This window comes from Mirounga angustirostris, unplaced genomic scaffold, assembly GCF_029215605.1.
Source record: "Mirounga angustirostris isolate CCGP_5_RB_7025 unplaced genomic scaffold, mMirAng1.0.hap1 SCAF_15, whole genome shotgun sequence".
Lineage (NCBI taxonomy): Eukaryota > Metazoa > Chordata > Mammalia > Carnivora > Phocidae > Mirounga > Mirounga angustirostris.
The window spans coordinates 60,752,214-60,770,434 of record NW_026991723.1 but is presented as its reverse complement, the minus strand read 5'-3'; the positions used below and the strand labels follow the sequence as shown (position 1 = coordinate 60,770,434).

At 42.3% G+C, this 18,221-nt stretch overlaps 1 protein-coding gene across 4 annotated transcripts in view; it reads right to left on the bottom strand.

Moving 5' to 3' along the window:
• The window catches only part of CCDC180 (coiled-coil domain containing 180), a 72,737-nt gene that overhangs the window by 24,863 nt on the left and 29,653 nt on the right, over positions 1 to 18,221 (bottom strand). For all 4 annotated transcript variants that reach the window (XM_064580034.1, XM_064580035.1, XM_064580036.1 and 1 more), the window contains 10 exons: positions 17,120 to 17,159; positions 16,514 to 16,989; positions 15,055 to 15,284; positions 10,364 to 10,539; positions 8,805 to 8,985; positions 7,759 to 7,905; positions 6,968 to 7,112; positions 6,678 to 6,794; positions 2,172 to 2,270; positions 43 to 162 (listed from right to left, as the gene is read on the bottom strand). In XM_064580034.1, coding sequence (XP_064436104.1) covers positions 43 to 162; positions 2,172 to 2,270; positions 6,678 to 6,794; positions 6,968 to 7,112; positions 7,759 to 7,905; positions 8,805 to 8,985; positions 10,364 to 10,539; positions 15,055 to 15,284; positions 16,514 to 16,989; positions 17,120 to 17,159 — 1,731 coding nt within the window. The remainder of the gene's footprint in view (positions 1 to 42; positions 163 to 2,171; positions 2,271 to 6,677; positions 6,795 to 6,967; positions 7,113 to 7,758; positions 7,906 to 8,804; positions 8,986 to 10,363; positions 10,540 to 15,054; positions 15,285 to 16,513; positions 16,990 to 17,119; positions 17,160 to 18,221) is intronic.

Sequence of the window (18,221 nt, the reverse complement as noted above, 5' to 3'; positions counted from 1 at the left end):
TCCCCCATTGCTCAGTCCCTTCCTTTACTGTCCGTTCCTTACGGTAAAGACCGCTCGAGTCATGGACACTGTGTCCAGCCTGCAATTGAGGTACTGAATCCTCTGGCCCAGTTTTTCTTTCCAAGTCTGGACAAAGCCAAGGAGGTCTTCCGAGGTCACCATCTAGGGGAAGAAAGCCACAGGAAGTAGGCTGAAGGACGGCCAGTTGCCTCCATCTGAACTGCAGACCTCTTGGTGCTATGGAGGCCCCTCACTTTCAGGGAGGGCTCCGAGAGAGTGGGAGATGCTGGCCAGCTCTTCTGGGCAGTTGCACTGGGGCAGCAAATCCTTCAATGTTGGGGCATCAGGAATTCTAGTCCTGGTTTTATGGGTTCATTCTGGGCAAATGATTTAAATTTGCTCAATTTGGTTTCCTCATCTATATGGTGGGGACCCAGAATGTTCCCTGGGATCTCTTCTAGCTCTGACACTCTTAGAAGGAAATGTTTGGCCCGAGATGGCCAGGTTGTGTAGGAGTGAAATGACCACAGCCTTTCTGGAAGGTGACCTAATAAGGTCAGATACACATCCCCTTCTAGCAGCAAGCCCCCACCCATGCCCTGAAGTGTGCAGGGAAGCACCTATAAGGATGTTCAGTTTCACCGTGTATCCCACACATCACTTGGCAGTCCTCACACTTGTTCCCCTGAATCGTTCACTGACCTATGTAGACAACCCAGGCCAGGAGGTGCCTTGGCCTCTTCTGCTTCCTTCACTTCCAGTGCACTCTGAGTCCTAACCATTCCCCTGCCACTCAACTCTGGAATCAGATGTCTCTGCTGGCAACCTGTCCAGGCCACTATTCTCTCTGCCTCAGTCACGACACCCTGCCTCCCTCCTCCCTCCTTCCCTGCCTTTCCGCACACAGCAGCCAGGAGGCCCTCTTCACGCGTGGCACGGAGCATGTGACCCCGGCCACATCCATCCCTGGTCCCCACTGCCTTCACCACGAATCCCATTGTTCCCGCCTCCTGATCACTGCTTTGCAGAAATAGCCAACCAATCTCCTCCATCAACACACAATTGTCTGCCCAGCCAAGTTCACATTCCCCTGCCCTGGCCAGGAGGCTCTGCAAGCCCCAGGCACTCTGTCCAACACCTTACACCACCAGGAGGGGACAGTGAGGGGGTTGGGGAGGTGAGGAAATGTGGAAGAGCAAATGTTTCTGCTCTGGAAGAGGCAGAGCTGTCCCTAGAGGGTCTGTTGAAGGGGTCACTTCAGATTAACCTACTTTCCCTGTATTCCCCAGGGATGTGCTGAAATTACTGCATGAAAATACAGAGGTCACTGGGGGCCTTGCAAAAAATGAGAATAAGATGAGGGACATGTATTCACTCTGTGCTTTGTGGATGTTTGAACTTTCTTCAAGAAGCATGTGTTACTATGCAAGAAAAAGCAATAAAGATAGAAACTAAATGTCCTCTCAGTGTTGACAAAAAAAACACCTCAACTCAGTCACTGAAATGGAAGAGAAAAGACAGAGCTTGTTGAGGAAGGAGCATCCCACTCAAGAAACCTCCAGCTGAGACATCTGGTTCTCAAGTGCCTGATTGAGCTGCTGAGAAAACACTGCTCAGGGAGGCCAGGACGAATGTTGAACAGGACACAGAGATGTGTGCTCATGGGGGAGACCAAGCAAGTAAACAACATAAACATGCAGAGACCTGCTATGCTGATCTATATTGCTCTCATTTGGACTCTTCACAGCTTATACATAAAAAACAGAAGACACCAGTGTATGTGCAATGATCAAAAAACCAAGCAAATGAAAAATCAAACAAAAAAGTGGTTGTTCAGAGGGTAGAGTCCTACTTCTATTTTTCATCTAGAGCTGAGTTCCAATCACAGGGAGGGATGCCTGGTGACATCAGAAGGGGAATGAGGTCAGACAGAAGCCCCACACTCACTGGACTCTACAAGCCTGCCTGGGAGGGGCTGGGGGCTGGAGGAGGTGTCTGTGTTTTCTTTTCTTCCTTAATTCCACTGAATAAAGCAGGGGTTAAGTGGGAAGGCTCAGAGGCCCCTCTGGAGCTGGAGAAATCTTGATGAGAGATGTAAGTTTACTTCCAGTTTATAATTCTTGTGTAATGCATCTTTACTATTCATAGCTTAGCAAATACCGAATACTTACTTTTTTATCTCCCTTTGAGTTTTGACACATTTCTACTTTCCTTTGGAGCTGTTCCAGAGAAGAATTTAATCCATCTGTTTGCAAATTGGATTTTGCGACCTAGAAAAACCAGAGGTTCCATGATTTGTCTCTAGTTTCTATTTTGATCAGGAAAATGTTCAGCAAAATATATTATCTGAGAGATGAAGTCAATATTGAAAAAATGAAATGAGGGGGAATGCACAATGTTATCAGAAACTAGATCAATGCAAATGTAAAAGCATTTTTTGTTTTGTTTTGTTTTTTACTCTCAAACAGATAAGGTTTAAAAATAAAATCAACAACCCACAGTAGTGGTTGAGGACATTGTCCCACTGGTGAGGGTTGTCTGCATAAGCCACCTGGAAAACATGAGGAGCCTTAAAACATTCATGCTCTGCCCTAGTAATTTCAGCTCTGGGAGATACCCTATGGACATAATCAGAGTTTCCTGTGCAAGGGTGTTTGGTATAATAATAAGTGAAATCCACCAAATTTTCCTCCAAAAAGGAATGGCTAAGTAAAAATGGCAACACATTCAGGAGAGGGAAGCAATCACAATAGTGTTTTTGAAACAATCTTTAAAGATTTTATAGCTTAAAAAATTGTATAAGTAGCAAGAGGCAGTTTTGTTCTTTGTGCATATATACAAATATGTATTATACATTATATATGTACACATATATAATATATATGAAACCTTTCCATACAGAAAAAAGCTTAAAAATAAGTCAAAGTCATTCCTGGCTTTATTGGGATATTATTGACATATAACATTATGTAAGTTTAAGGTATACAAATGTGTTGATTTGATACACTTATATATTGCAAAATAATTATCACCATAATGTTACTGATACCTCCACTACATCAAATAATTACCATTTCTTTTTTGTGATGAAAACATTTAAGATCTACTCTCTTTGCAAATTTCAAGTATACAACATAGTATTATTAACTATAATACCATGCTGCACATTAGATCCCCAGAACCTACTTGTCTTATAACTGAGTTTTTACCCACTGACCCTCATCTCCGCATTTCCCATACCCCTCAGTCCGCATTTCCCATACCCCTCAGTCACCATTCTACTCTCTGTTTCTATGAGTTTGGCTTTTTTAGATTCCACAAAAAAGTGAGATTGTACGGTATTTGTCTTTCTCTCTCTGACTTATTTCACTATGCATAATGCCCTCAGGGTCCATACATGTTATCACAAACGGTAGGATTTCCTTCCTTTTCATGGTCAAATAATGTTCTGTTGTATATATATATACACCTTCTTTATCCATTTGTTGGTTGACAGACACTCTGCCTGTTTCCACATCTGTTTCCACACCTCAGCTATTGTGAATAAGGCTGCATTGAACATGGGAGTGCAGATATCTCTTCAAGACCATATTTTCCTTTCCTTTGGATATATACCCCCCAAAATGGGATTGATGGTGGTTCCACCTTTAGTTTTTTGAGGAAACTCCATACTGTTTTCCACAGTGGCTTCACCAGTTTGCATTCCCCCAAACACTGCACAAGGGTTCTTTTTTCTCCACACCCTTGCCATCAGTTATTATCTCTTGTCTTTTTGATGACAGCCATTCTAACAAGTGTGAGTTGATACCTCATTGTCATTGTGATTTGTCTTTCCCTGATGATGAGTGATTTTGAGCACCTTTTCACTTACCTGTTGGCCATTTGTATGTCTTTTTTTGGAAAATGTCTATTCAGTTCCTCTGCCCATTTTTAAATCATATTGTTTGCTTCTTTTGCTATTGAGTTATATGAGTTCTTTATATATTTTGTATATTAACCTCTTATCAGATATATTATTTGCAAATATTTTCTCCTATTCCATAGGTTATCTTTTCATTTTGCTCTTTTTTTTTTTTTTAAGATTTTACTTATTTATTTGACAGAGAGAGAGATAGCGAGAGCAGGAACACAAACAGGGGGAGTGGGAGAGGGAAAAGCAGGCTTCCTGCCGAGCAGGGAGCCCGATGCGGGGCTCGATCCGAGGACCCTGGGATCATGACCTGAGCTGAAGGCAGATGCTGAACGAAAGAGCCACCCAGGCACCCCTATTTTGTTCTTTCTTTTGCTGTGCAGAAGCTATTCAATGTGATGCAGCCCCACCAGTTAATTTTTGCTTTTGTTGCTTGTGCTTTTGGTGTCACATCCACATAATCATTGCCAAGACTAATTAACGTCAAAGAGTTTTTCCCCCTGTTTTCTTTCCAGAGTTTTATGGTTTGGGGTCTTACGTTTAGGACTTTAATCCATTTTGAGTTAATTTTTGTGTGTGGTGTAAGATAGGGGTTCAATTTCATTCTTCTGCATGTGGTGATGCAGTTTTCCCAACACCATTTATTCAAGAGACTATCCTTTCCCCCATTGAGTACTCTTAACTTCCTTGTCAAATATTAGTTGACTGTATATGTGAGAGTTCATTTCTGAGCTTTTGATTTTGTTTCATTGGTCTAGATGTCTATTTTTATACCTGTACCATACTATTTTGGTTATTATAGCTTTGTAGTATGGTTTGAAATAAGGAATTGTGATGCTTTGCTCTTCGTTTTCAGGATTGCTTTGGCTATTCATAATCTATTGCAGTTCCAGAGAAGTTTTAGGATGGATTTTCCTATTCCTGTGAAAAATTCCAATGGGATTTTGATAGGGATTGCACTGAATCTATAGATAGGCTTGGGTAGTATGGACATTTTAACAATATTAATTCTTCTGATCCATTAACATGGGATATCTTTCCATTTGTTTGTCTTCTTCAATTTCTTTTATCAGATTCTCATGTAGTTTTCAGTGTATAGAACTTTCATCCCCTTTGTTAAATTTATTCCTAAGTGTTTTATTGTTTTTGATGCTAATGTGAATGAGATTGTTTTCTTTCTTTTTTTAGATGTTTTGCTGTTAGTATATGCAAATACAACTGATTTCTTGATATTGATTTTGTATCCTACAACTTTGCTGAATTTGTTGATCAGTTCTAACAGTTTCTTGGTGGATTTTCTATATATAAGATCATATGTTCTGTAAACAGAGATGATCTTACTTATTCCTTTTCTTTTGAATGCTTTTTCTTTTTCTTGCCTGATCATTCGGGCTAGGATTTCCAGTACTATGTTAAATAGGTGTGGTGAAAGGGGGCACCCTTGTCTTGTTCCTGATCTTAGATAAAAGACTTCCAACCATTCATTGTTGAGTATGATACTAGCTGTGGGCTTGTCACATATGGCCTTTATTATACTTAGGTATGTTCCTCCTTTATCTAATTTATTTAACAAATTTATCAAGAAAAGATGTTGTACATCGTCAAATGCTTTTTTTTGCATCTATTGTGATGATTAAATGATTTTTATCTTTTATTCTATTAATATGGTGTCACATTGATTTGTATATATAGAACCATCCTTGCAACCCAGAGATAAATGACACTTGATCATAATATATAACGTGCTATTGAATTTGGTGTGCTAATATTTTGTTGAGGATTTTTGCATCTATATCCATCAGGGATATTGGTCTGTAGTTTTCTTATCGTGTTCTTATCTGTCTTTGGTATCAGGGTAATGCTGACTTTGTAAAATGAATTTGGGAGTATTCCCTCCTATACTATTTTTTTGGAAGAGTTTGAGAAGAATTGGTGCTAAGGTTTCTTTAAATGTTTGGTAGAATTCACCCATGAAATCATAAGGTCCTAAGTTTTCTTTTTTGGGAGGTTTTTGATTACTGATTCAATCTCCTTACTCATTATTGGTCTCTTCAGATTTCCTATTTGTTCATAATTCAGTCTTGGTAGCTTTGTTTCTAGAACTTTTTCCATTTCTTCTAGGTTATCCAATTTGTTGGCATATAGTTAGTCATAGTAGTCTTAAGATTCTTGTATTTCTGCGGTATCAGTTGCACTGTCTTCTCTTTCATTTCTGATTTTATTCGAGTCTTGTCTCTTTTTTCTTAGTCTAGCTAAAGGTTAGTTGATTTTTTTTATTGTTGAAAACCATCTCTAGTTTCACTGATCCTTTCTATTGTTTTTCTGGTCTCTGTTTCATTTATTTCTGATCTGATCTTTGTGATTTCCTTCATTCTGCTAACTTTGGGTTTAATTTTTTTTTTTCCTAGTTCCTTGAGGTGTACAGTTAGTTTGTTTATTTAAGATCATTGACTTCAGTTCACATTTTGGTTTCACATTCAAGAGTTCTGTGCTCTTGTCTAAGTCACTTAATTACTCTCTGCCTCAGTTTCTTTGTCTCTAAAATAGGGGGAAAAAACAAGTTCTTCGGAGGACTAACACAGCTGATCAAAATAAGTCAGTTAGCAGGATATATGGTGCATAATAACGCAATGAATCCTAGAGGCTATTATGATTTAATATCTGTCTCCCTGGCTAGAGTTCAAGTCCCATGGGGCAGAGCCCACAGTCGTATCCCCAGCACTTGGGACAGTGTCTAGCATGCAGGTGAAGAATGAATCTGTCCTACCTCACACTTGATGTTCACTTGCAGATTTGTCAGCAACCGCTGGATTTTCTCTATGAAAATAAGGTCCACAGCCAGATTATGGAATTTGCTTTCAAATTTGTTGATGACATCATTGGCCTGTAAAGATATATAAAAAGTAAAGGAGGGGGGTTTAATTTGGAACCTACAGACTTTGGAACCAGAGGGGGACGGGCTCAATTTTTTGAAAAAGGGGGCTTGGCAGACCCATCAGGCAATGAGCAAGGGTGACCTGGGAGCCTGGCTGGAGGTCAGGGGCAGGACTCCCTGACCTGGTCCAGGTATTCACTCTCCATCTTCTCCATGTTGATCATGATTAAACTTTCAACAAACTCTATTCGGGAAGCTTCCTTCTCCAGTCGATGACACAGTAAGTCAATTTCTTCAGAAGAAAAGTTGCCTCCCTCAGAAAACAATCTGAAAATAGTTTGAGAGAAATACAAACCACTGATCAGACCTGAAACTTCCCACCCATCCCAAAACCTGTGGTTGACAAAGCTTTAGAAACTATAGGATCACAGAAAAATGAATACAGGTGATTCAAAGAGAGAAGCAGTGAAATAACCCAAATGTCCTTCAAGGGAGGAACAGAGAAACAACATGTGGTGTTTACACACAATGGAGTAGTACGCAGCCTTAAGGAGGAATGACATTCTGACATATGCTATATGATGACTCTTGAAGATATTATGTTAAGTGAAATAAGCCAGACACACAAAAGGACAAACACTGTATGATTTCACTTATATGAGGCACCTACGATAGTCAAATTCACAGAGACAAAAAATGGAATTATGACTACCAGGGGCTGGGGGAGGAGAGTGGGAGTTAGTGTTTAATGCATTCAGAGTTTCAGTTTATGAAGATGAAAAATTTTGGAGAGGGATAGTGCACAACAATGTGAATGTACTTAATGCTACTGAACTAACTGTCCACCTGAAAAATGGTTAAAATGCACAGTTTTAGTCATATATTTTGTCACAATAAAAAAGTAAGGAAAACAAGACCACTTCTCAAGAGAGAACGCCCAGTGCCCACAGGGGCCCCAGATGCAGGCTCTCACCTGCAGTGCTTGATGAACTCAATGTTGGTTAAGCGAAGCTTGCCCATGCTCTCCTCCAAGTACTGGCGGAAGCTGCGCAGGGACACCTGGATGACATCAACATAGCTAAGCAGCTCCCGGTGCAGCGTGCTGCTGAGACTAACCAGCCTGTGGGACACAGGAGGGCAGGGGGGTGACCCGGGTGTGGAAGGGCAGCCTCGGGGCTGCCTGAGCTCCACTGCTGTGCGCAGCTGTGGAGCCACAGAACCACGGCCATGTTCCTCTGGGTAGAAAAAGAGGCTAAAAGGAAATTCAAAATGCCAGTGTGTGCAGGACACAGTGTGGAACTCTCCATGTGCTGTAGCAGAGGACATCCCTCTCCTCTCTCTAGCCCTTGCCACCAAATTACTAAAGGAATCCCCAGGTCCCACTGGATCTTCAGCCTCCCTGCAGTGATCTGTCTTTCTCTAACCCCCAGCAATGTGGCTCCTGGGGATGGTGCTCTCCCGAAGGAGCACCCTGCAAGTTTCCTCTTTACCTTTAAGTCCACCCTAACCAGCAGCCTCTTGTGTACCGGACACCTGTGAGGGCTCCTCACCTGTTACCTGAATGAGGGCTCCATCTCAAATCCCTGAATGGCCTCCTTGGAACCCCTCACTCTGCCGTGAGCACATCCTCACCTCAAGCTGGGCCAGTGCTCCTTCCTGAGGGGAAAATTCTGTCTCCTCTTCACCTTCCTCCATTCCAGGCTGGGGGGAGTGGGCGGCCTCCTGCAGGAAGCTCTTCCTGATCCCCCTTGATGGAAGTGGGCTTTCCCCACATGGACATTTCAGGGCAGGTTAGTAGCATCCCTGCATCCTGACCATGTGCGACCTTTTTTCTCTCCCTGGCTGTTCACCCAGCCCCCAGCTCCCCACCAGACGGTTCACACAGTTAAGACTCTGACTTGTGTGAAGAGGTGAGCTGAAAAGAGAAGGTTGCTGTGGGGCCTGGACAACTGACTCGTATCCACCAGGATGGAGCAGCCAAAGGCTGACATCTCGTGTCTGGGATTCCAGGAACCTCACCTCTGGCTCTTTGTGGCATTCAAGAAGATGTGCTCCATGTCGTAAATCTTGCGGCGGAAGTTTTTGCTCTTTATGTTTTGCTCTTCTTGGAACTGGCAGAACATCAGCCTCTCCTTCCTTAGCGTCTCAGTCACCCCAGCACAGTGGCTGTCCAGCCGCTCTTGATGAAGCAAGAGCTCAGCTGAAAAAGGACAAGGGGGAGCTGAGGCCCTCTGGGATCTCAGGTCACCTCAGGACGTTCCTCTCCTGGATGGCGACCGCTGCCCTCGCCAGGGCTTGGCTTGGGAATGGGTGCAGATCTGAGAGAGGCCAATCTGAGACTGCCCCAGGGTCTCTAACTGGAGAGGAGGCTGTCCAGGCTGTGAGCAGGGGGGGTCCCTGCATGTGAAGACACCCAGGAGCAGGTGGGTTGGGTAGAGGGGGTTGGGAAAGGTGGGGATTGTGGTGAGAGAGTCTGGAGAAAACAGCCAGCACAGACACTGGGCAAGGTGGTCAGAGTTTGTTCCTGTCTATCAGTGGCTGCTCTTTCCAGGGAGCTTGAATTCCAAAGGACTTCTAGGGTGGAGTAAATGGAACGAGGATTTGGCTTCAAGCGCTCCATCAGAGGCCTTTAGAGCTGGCAAATAGCCCCAGGTCAGCCACCCTGTCTTCCTACTGCCTGCAGGTGAAAGTGCGGTCATCCCAGCTCTGCCAAAAATGAGTGCAGGGACCTTGTTTCTCTGACCTCAATCTCCCCATTGTGCACTGGGGCAGGGAGTCAGGGAAGGGGCAGGAAATCAGCCTTCATAGAGCATCTCAATTTATATTTATATTTAATGCACACATTTTCCAGATGAACACAATGAGGTTCCAAAACCACGCAGGGCTCCCCAGGCCACAAGCACAGGGACTCCAGGCCAGGCTGTCTGATTCCATAACTCTGTCACTGTTCCAGGCAGGAGGAGTTTGGTTGGGACCATGTGGGGTCACTCTGGGAGCTCAAAGGGTCTATGAAAAAGTCTGAAGTGTGACCCAACTGAAAACCCAACAGGGTCATCGAGGATCCAACTAAAAGTATGCCACCCTCTAATGGAGCCCTCTGCCTAAGAGAGAAATGGCACCTCTTTTTCAGTTATAAATTGTGAGCTTAAATTAATGGGTACCACTTGCTCATGATTCCTCACTGTACCCTTTCAGAAAGAGTTAATTACCACCAAACAATATCCCCTTCTGCAAGTAAGGGAGGGATCAGAGAGGTCAGGTAACATGTCCAGAGTCACACAGCTAGAGAGGCCGATCCTAATAGCTCTGATTCCTGAGCTACAAGCTTGCCTCTAGAGCACCTGCTATGCAGGTATGTATCCGATAGGTGTGTGAGCAGATCTGGTATTCACACAGCTAGAACAGGACAGTACTCTTCATTCTAGTATCTAAAGTTCTGTTTAAAAAAAATTTTTTTTTAATTTCAAATGTGGGTTCTGAGTACTGCCTTGTCTGCCAGCCTGAGGGGTGGAACCCTCACACAGGGGCACCTAATGAATGTAGAACCGCGGTGGCACAGACTCCAGGTGGGTCTCTACCTGCCCTGACATTATGGATGTCCTTTTCAATGCGCTTGGCTCTTGGCTCATGCAGATGCTGACGCAGCTCCAATTCTGATTCCAGTTCATTGATCTTGGTGGTCACCATGACCCGGGTTTTGAGGACACATTGGTCAAACCACTTCTCTAGGTGGTCGAAAAAGCCAGCTCGAAGTCTGAGGGAGAGACCAGTGAGGGTCAGCTCTGCCAGCTGGAGAGAGCTTTTCATATCGATACAGAAAGTTCTTCCCCCTTTCACTTCTTCCTTATTTTATTTCCCAACTATGTTATATTCCTTTGTCTGGATGGACCATCATGAATTTAACCAGACTCCTGCTGGAGGACACTGGATGGTTTCCAACCATCTGTTCTTCAAAAAAGGCTGCAATGTCAAGTGTAAAATTTCTATAGGATACATTCCCTGAACTGGAATTGTTGAATCAAAGGCTAGAATACATATGTGGTTCTTGAAGATATGACTGACCTGCTTTCATGGCAAGGCAGCCGGAACTGCCATCTGCAATAACAGTTCCCATTTCTCCACAGCCTCAGAGCAGATTGCCAAGCTTTTGAATTTGTCAATTTCATCATGGTTTGACCGAAACTGAGCATACTGGCATGTGTTTAAGCCTATTTAATTTCTTTTTCTACATACTATCCATTAATATCTTTTGCCCATTTCTCCATTGTGTAGATGCTGTTTTTCTTATCAATTTCTTTATATGGGCACTCCTTATATATTGGGAACATGAGGTCATTTGATTGTGATGTGAGCTGTAAATATTTTTCCCAACTCATCACTTCTTCCTTATCAAAATTTATGAATTGTTAAGATGGCTATGTATTGTTAAAGTGTTGGTTTTCCCCCAAATTTATCAATAGATTCAATTCAATAAAATTTATCTATAGATTCAATGCAATCAGGACACCTGGGTGGCTCAGTTGGTTAAGCATCTGACTCTTGGTTTCGGCTCAGGTCATAATCTCATGGGTCATGAGATCAAACCCCACGTCAGGCTCTAAGCTCAGTGGGGATTCTTCTTGAAAATTCTCTCTCTCTGCCCCTCCCCACCTTGCGTGCACACACACTGTCTAAAATAAATGAGTAAATCTTTTTAAAAAAATTAAATAAAAATAAAAAGCTCAGCAGATGTCTTCTTCCAGAAACTGATAAGCTGATCTCAAGTTTATGCCGAAATGCAAATGGCCAAGGATAGTTGAGGAGAAGGCCAAAGTTGGAGAACTTACACTACCAGTTATTAAGACTTACTATAAAGCTACAGTAATCAGGCAGGGTGAGGCAGTAATGCAAGCATAGATACACAGAGAAATAGAAAGGAAGTGCGGCAGAACAGTGGGGAGAGGAGAGTCTTCTGGGGTCAAGTGGTTATCCATTTAGAAAGAAATCTGACTCCTATCTCACACATAAACAAAATTAATTCCAGGTGGATTTTACATCTATATGCGGAAATTTAAAACAATAACATTTGTAGTAAATACCATAGGAGGATACTTTCACGACCTTAGGGCAAGCAAAGATTTCTTGGATAAGATAGAAAGTACACTAACCCTAATGAAAAAATGTTGATGAATAGGACCTTATTACAAATAAGAATTTCTTTTCATCAAAAGATGCCTTTAGGTGAGTAAAAAAAAAAAAAGGCAAGCACAGAGAGGGATAAACATTTGCCACTTATTTACCTAACAAAAACCTCATATCTAGGATAGGTAACTTACTCACATAAATTAATAAGAAAAAAGATTGACAATCCACCAGGAAAAAATGGGCAAAAGATTTGACTAGGCATTTCAGAAAAGATAACCAAATGGTCAACAAGTATATGAAAAGGTACACATCATTACTCTTCAGGAAAATGCAAATTAAAACCACAATGAAACACCACTACATGTACACTGGAATGGCTAAAACAAAAACTGTTGGCAATACCAAGTGTTGATGAAGATGTGGAACAAATGGAACTCTCACACACTGTTGGAAACTGTTAAAACAAAATCACTTTTGAAAACTCTTTGGTAGTATCTTTTGGTTGTATCTTCTCAAGAGGGACATACATATAACCCTATGTCCCAACAATTCCACTCTCAGTTATATATCTAACAGAAATGGAGACATATGTTCACCAAAAGACTTGTACAAGAATATTTAACCCATGGAATGGGAGAAGATATTTGCAAATGACATATCAGATAAAGGGCTGGTATCCAAGATCTATAAAGAACTCATCAAACTCAACACCCAAAAAACAAATAATCCAGACAAGAAATGGGCAGAAGACATGAACAGACACCTTCTCCAAAGACAACATAAAAATGGCTAACAGACGCATGAAAAAATGCTCCACATTACTAGCCATCAGGGAAATACAAATCAAAACCACAATGAAATACCACCTTACACCAGTTAGAATGGCTAAAATTAACAAGACAGGGAACAACAATGTTGGCGAGGATGTGGAGAAAGGGGAACTCTCTTACACTGTTGGTGGGAATGCAAACTGGTACAGCCACTCTGGAAAACAGTATAGAGGTTCCTCAAGACATTAAAAATAGAGCTACCCTATGACCCAGTAATTGCACTACTGGGTATTTACCCCAAAGATACAGATGTAGTGAAAAGAAGGGGCACATGCATCCAATGTTCATAGCAGCAATATTCACAATAGCCAAACTGGAAGGAGCCAACATGTGCTTCATCTGATGAATGGATAAAGAAGATGTGGTTCATATATACAATGGAATATTACTCAGCCATCAGAAAGGATGAATACCTATCATTTGCATCGACATGGATGGAACTGGAGGGTATTATGCTAAGTGAAATAAGTCAAGCAGAGAAAGACATTTATCATATGGTTTCACTCATATGTGGAATATAAGGAATAGCACAGAGGACTATAGGGGAAGGGAGGGAAAACTGAATGGGAAGAAATTAGTGAGGGAGACAAACCATGGGAGACTCTAGACTCTGGGAAACAACTGAGGGTTGCAGAAGGGAAGGGGGTTGGGGGAATGGGGTAACCAAGTGATGGGTATTAAGGAGGGCACATGATGTGATGAGCACTGGGTGTAACACGCAACTTATGAATCATTGAACACTACATCAGAAACTAATGACGTACTATACGTTGGCTGATTGAACTTAAAAAAAAAAGAAGAAGAATGTTCAGGGTGGCATTGTTCCATTCCCCAATAAAAAACACTCCAAACGTGCCTCAGTAGTAGAATGGATAAAGAAAATGGGTTATGTATTTTTATAATGGAATACCACACAGAAATAAAAATGAGCTGAAACCACATTCAAAAATACATATGAATCTCACAAATATAATGAAAGAATTCCAACATAAAAGAGTACATTTTCTATGATTCTATTTAAATAAAGTTCAAAAACAAGCAAAAGAAGTTAGAATATTTGCTATCCTTAAGGAAGAGAGGGCAGTGCCTAGAGATGAATACATGAAGGGGCTCCTGGAGAGTTGGTCATGTTCTATTTGGGGGAGGGGCTACTGGTTACCAGGTGTGTTCCCTTTGGATGATTCATTAATGCATGATTTCCATACTTTTCAGTACTGTATCCTTCAACATGCAAATCCAATTAGTTTGACACAGAACTTTTTCTGGTTAATTCCAAGGCCAGATGGCATAGTGTTTGGTTCAAGACTCTGGAATCACATGGTCTAGATTCATATCCTAGATCCAACTACTTCTTAGCTCAGAGATCTTATCCAAATTACTAACTCCCTGAGCTTCAGTTTCTTTGTAACATAGGCTAATGATAGTACCTCTTTCATAGTTATTGAGAGTATTAAATTCTCTCAATAAATATTAGCTCTTGTGGTGGTCCTTGCTTTTCTTCTTTAAGGAGAAGACAGACAATGGCTTGTGACAGAGAAGGAGAAAGGATGCGTTTCAAGTAAAGAGACATTTTCAAGGTGAGATGATGCTGAGGTGAAAGAGAAGAGTCCAAAAGCCTGACTTAACTCCTTCTACTCCCTGCCCATGTCTACACATAGGAGGTAGACTAATCAGGTGATCTCTAGCTGGTTAGTCCTAGCTATGACATTGTAGAGTCAGGAGTGCAATGGAAACGCTATCCTAAAGCCAACTGCAAATTTCCACATTGGGTCCAAATTCAAACACAGGGGCCCAGAAACTTGGGATTTAGGGGAGATAAATTCTCAGTGGTAGAATCATGGGTCATTTTTATATTCTTCATTGTACTTTTTTCAATTTTCTAATTTTCGGCAATTAATGTGTCATATAACCAGAGCCAAACACTATGCTGATATAAACTCATACCTAGGGTCTATAGCTACATAATTATTTAAAAAAAAAAAAAAGGGAAGGAAGGAAGAAAGGGAAACCGCAAGATTCCACATGTGCCAGGGGTTCTAAAATCTTGCAGGGAAAACACTATTTCTTATGTACAAGGCCCAGGCCAGCAAGGCATCCTGGGACAGGCGGAGCGGGTTACTCTCACAGAAAATATCTGTGACTACAAATAATTCCTGGAAATTTACTATTTTTTTTTCATTGTTTCTCACCTCAACCCTCAGTTGCCTACATATTTTCTTTTTCAAGCTGAAACTAGTCCAATCTTTTATTATAATACCTCACCTTGTTAATAAACTTAGGACAGGAGAATGAGAATAAAATGGGTTTCTACTCACTGTTTCTTAATTTGTAAAACTAGTCTGGATGGAATGATCACTTGTTCTAGGAAGTTGGCACTGGAAATGTCATTGATGAGAATGGTAGAAAGGTTGGAATGGGGCTTCTTGCAATTCTCTTCTTTTTGTTCCAGGGTTAGGAAGACAAAATAAGTGTGTCCGCTGGAGGTTGTGAAGGACTCCATGTCCTCATCGGAGATCTTCCCCAGATTCTCTTCCTGGGCTTCAGCCTATGCAGAAGAGGAGACTTTAGACTTGATGTCATCAGACAGACCTGGGGATCCAACCACAGGATCCTTGATATCAAGGTTGTAAACCTGTGGGCTGAATCGTGCCTGTAATTATTTTTTGCCCAACATAGTGCTTTCAAAATCAGGAAATTCTAAAGAATTTGGATTTCGGATTTCTCTTAAAAATCAGAAAATCTGGCAATTCTGAGTCTCCATTCCCACATGGCATTATTGACTGGAGCTGAGTAATGAGTGCACAGGTGCCTTAGACTAAATGGTAGGTGCTCTCCGAAATTCATATCCCCAGTGTGTTGCTATTTGGAGGTGGGCTTTTAGGAGGTGATTAGGTCAGGAGGGAAAAGCCCTCATGAATGGGGTTAGTGCCCTTATAAAAGAGTTGGCTCTTTCGACCATATGAAGACACAGTGAGAATATGGCTGTCTACGAACCAGGAAGTGGGACCTCACCACACACCAAATCTGTCGGCACCCTGATCTTGGGCTTCCCAGTCTCCAGAACAGTGAGAAATAAATTTCTGTTGTTTATAAGCTGCCCAGTCTATGGTATTCTGTTATAGCAGTCCCAACAGACTAAGACAATCGTCTTCACCACTTGTCACTATTTTACAGTTGGTCTCCAGACCTCTTTTCTATTACATGGCTGTGGGCATTTGAATTTGGGATCCTTGCTCAAAAACAAGTCTCCTAAGCCAATTCTTCTACAGCAATGTAGGAAGATAGTCTTGCAATTTCATGATTATGGAATTCAAGTTACTGGTCTATGAATTGGAATGTGTTTTGAGGACAAATTTATTAATATGAGAGTAAATTCCCTGCACTCCAAGGAGAGCTCTGTCTGCCAACTTGGATATGGGTCTTTTCTGCTTCACAAGAGAATAGGAAGAGAGAGGGAATGGAGAGACTAGGTTGGTCTATATAGGAAAGAAGAGCTGGGAAAGAGATGACCAGGGAAGGACAAGGAAAGCCATACAGTTAAGGGGTGACTTCAGAGTAAGTTGCAGTATAAGATGTTAGGAGAAAAAAGTGAATTTTAAAAAGCACTGTTGTGAGATAAGAATTGGATTCCTGTTGACAAAATAAAAGACGTGCATACATTTATAAATCCCAATGGAGACTGCATCACTGGGGACCCCAGCTTGTATTAGGGATATGCAGAGTGAGCCTAGCACGCTTTCCCCATACCCAAGAATGGATCCATTGCTGGCCTACCTCATCCATAAATAAACTCTCATGTTCTTCCTCCTCCTCCTCCTCTTTCTCCTCCTCCTTCTTCTTCTTTTTCTTCTTCCTCTTCTCCTTCTCCCTCTCCTCCACCTTTGCCTTCTCTTCCTCCTCCTTCCTTTTCTCCTCCTCCATCTCCTCTTCTTGAACCATCACATTTTCCTGGTTCAGGGATGATTTTAAGGAGCTGTCTCTTTCAACTTGCATTTTTTCTGATTCCTGAACAGATTCCTCACTGGACTCATCCATCTTGTCACTCAGTACAGACTGTTCCTGCTGGCTCACTGCCATCTCTTCAGTTAAGGAAGACTCAAATCCTCGGTCATCTTCTTCTGTGTCTTCTGCTGGCCTGGAGGGACTTGTCCCGCTACTTTCACCTTCCTCACTTTTGCTCATTTCCACTTTAGCCCTCTGCTTGCTTCTCCATTTTCTCATACTCTCCTGGAAGTGCTTTTCGTGTGCTTCTGTTGATGACCAACCCCAAAAGCACAAGGAAAAACAGGTTACCAAGGTAGCCTGGATTGGGCCCACCCAGCCCACAAATGTACAAGAGTGAAGTCAGAGAGGATTAGACTTGAATTATAATAGTGTTACCTGGTTCCCTGAGTTTGAAAATGACTTCTCCATCCAAGGTCTACAAAGAAAAACCACAGGGCACTGAGTGAGCAGCACTGCTTTTCTCCGGAGTGCCACGTCTAAGGGCATCTCTTCTCATTTAAGTAGAAGCACCCACCCCTCCCCTTCAGCATCTGATGTGGGCCTTGACTACTTATTTTCCTGGGGTAATCAGAGTGTTCCCAAACCAGGGAATCAGTTTGCCTTAATCCCAGGCAGGCTAGCAAATCTTTCTATCACATAATAGGCATGAGTAAATAAACTCTCATTCTCACATTTTTGTAGTGATCCAAGGCAAAGAGCAAGAAAGTATAAATTGAAGGATGCAGACAAAGGGGCAGAAATCTGCTGCTCCCAGTGCTGAATGTGAACATACAGAATGAACATGATTTATGTGATCTGGGAGCCCCTTCATTAAGCCTACGAATTCCATTTCACAGACTCTAGATGTAGTCATGAATATACTGTGCCATGGATAATAGTGTGGGCTGTAGAGTGCAGGTCTGGATTTGAATCCCAGCTCCTTTCAAGCTGCGTGACCTTGGCCAAACTCCTTAAGCCCTATGGGGCTCAATGTCCTCCCTTGTGCCATGGAGATCATAATAGCACCTCAACTTGAACCCAGGTAACCAGATGATCTCAAAGTGCAGATGGTGAGCTCCCCCTCCTATAGCTTGAGTGCCACCTCAACCTAGGTGCCAGAGGAAGCATTTATCAACAATGAAACAGAGATCCCTCCTCTCTGGGGGGATTCTCTGAGGAGCTGGGGACCCCCATATACATGAGAAAGCCTCAGCTAGGTTCAGTGATAACCGCAAGCAGTGTCAGGTCTGGCCACGCAGGACTCTGGCTGGCTGTGTGGGAAAGAGACAAACTCTAGGAGGGTCAGACCAGGACATTCCAGGTAGTCGTGCATTTACCCAGGGAGCATTCACTGTGTCTGAATCACATGGAAGACACTGTGTGAAGGGTAAGTGAAGCTGAATCAAAATTAGTGAGACATACCTGTCCTTCAGGAAACACCTACTCTGGATGTTCTGCACTCCTGTCTTTGGCGACAACCAACATACAAGCACACCCA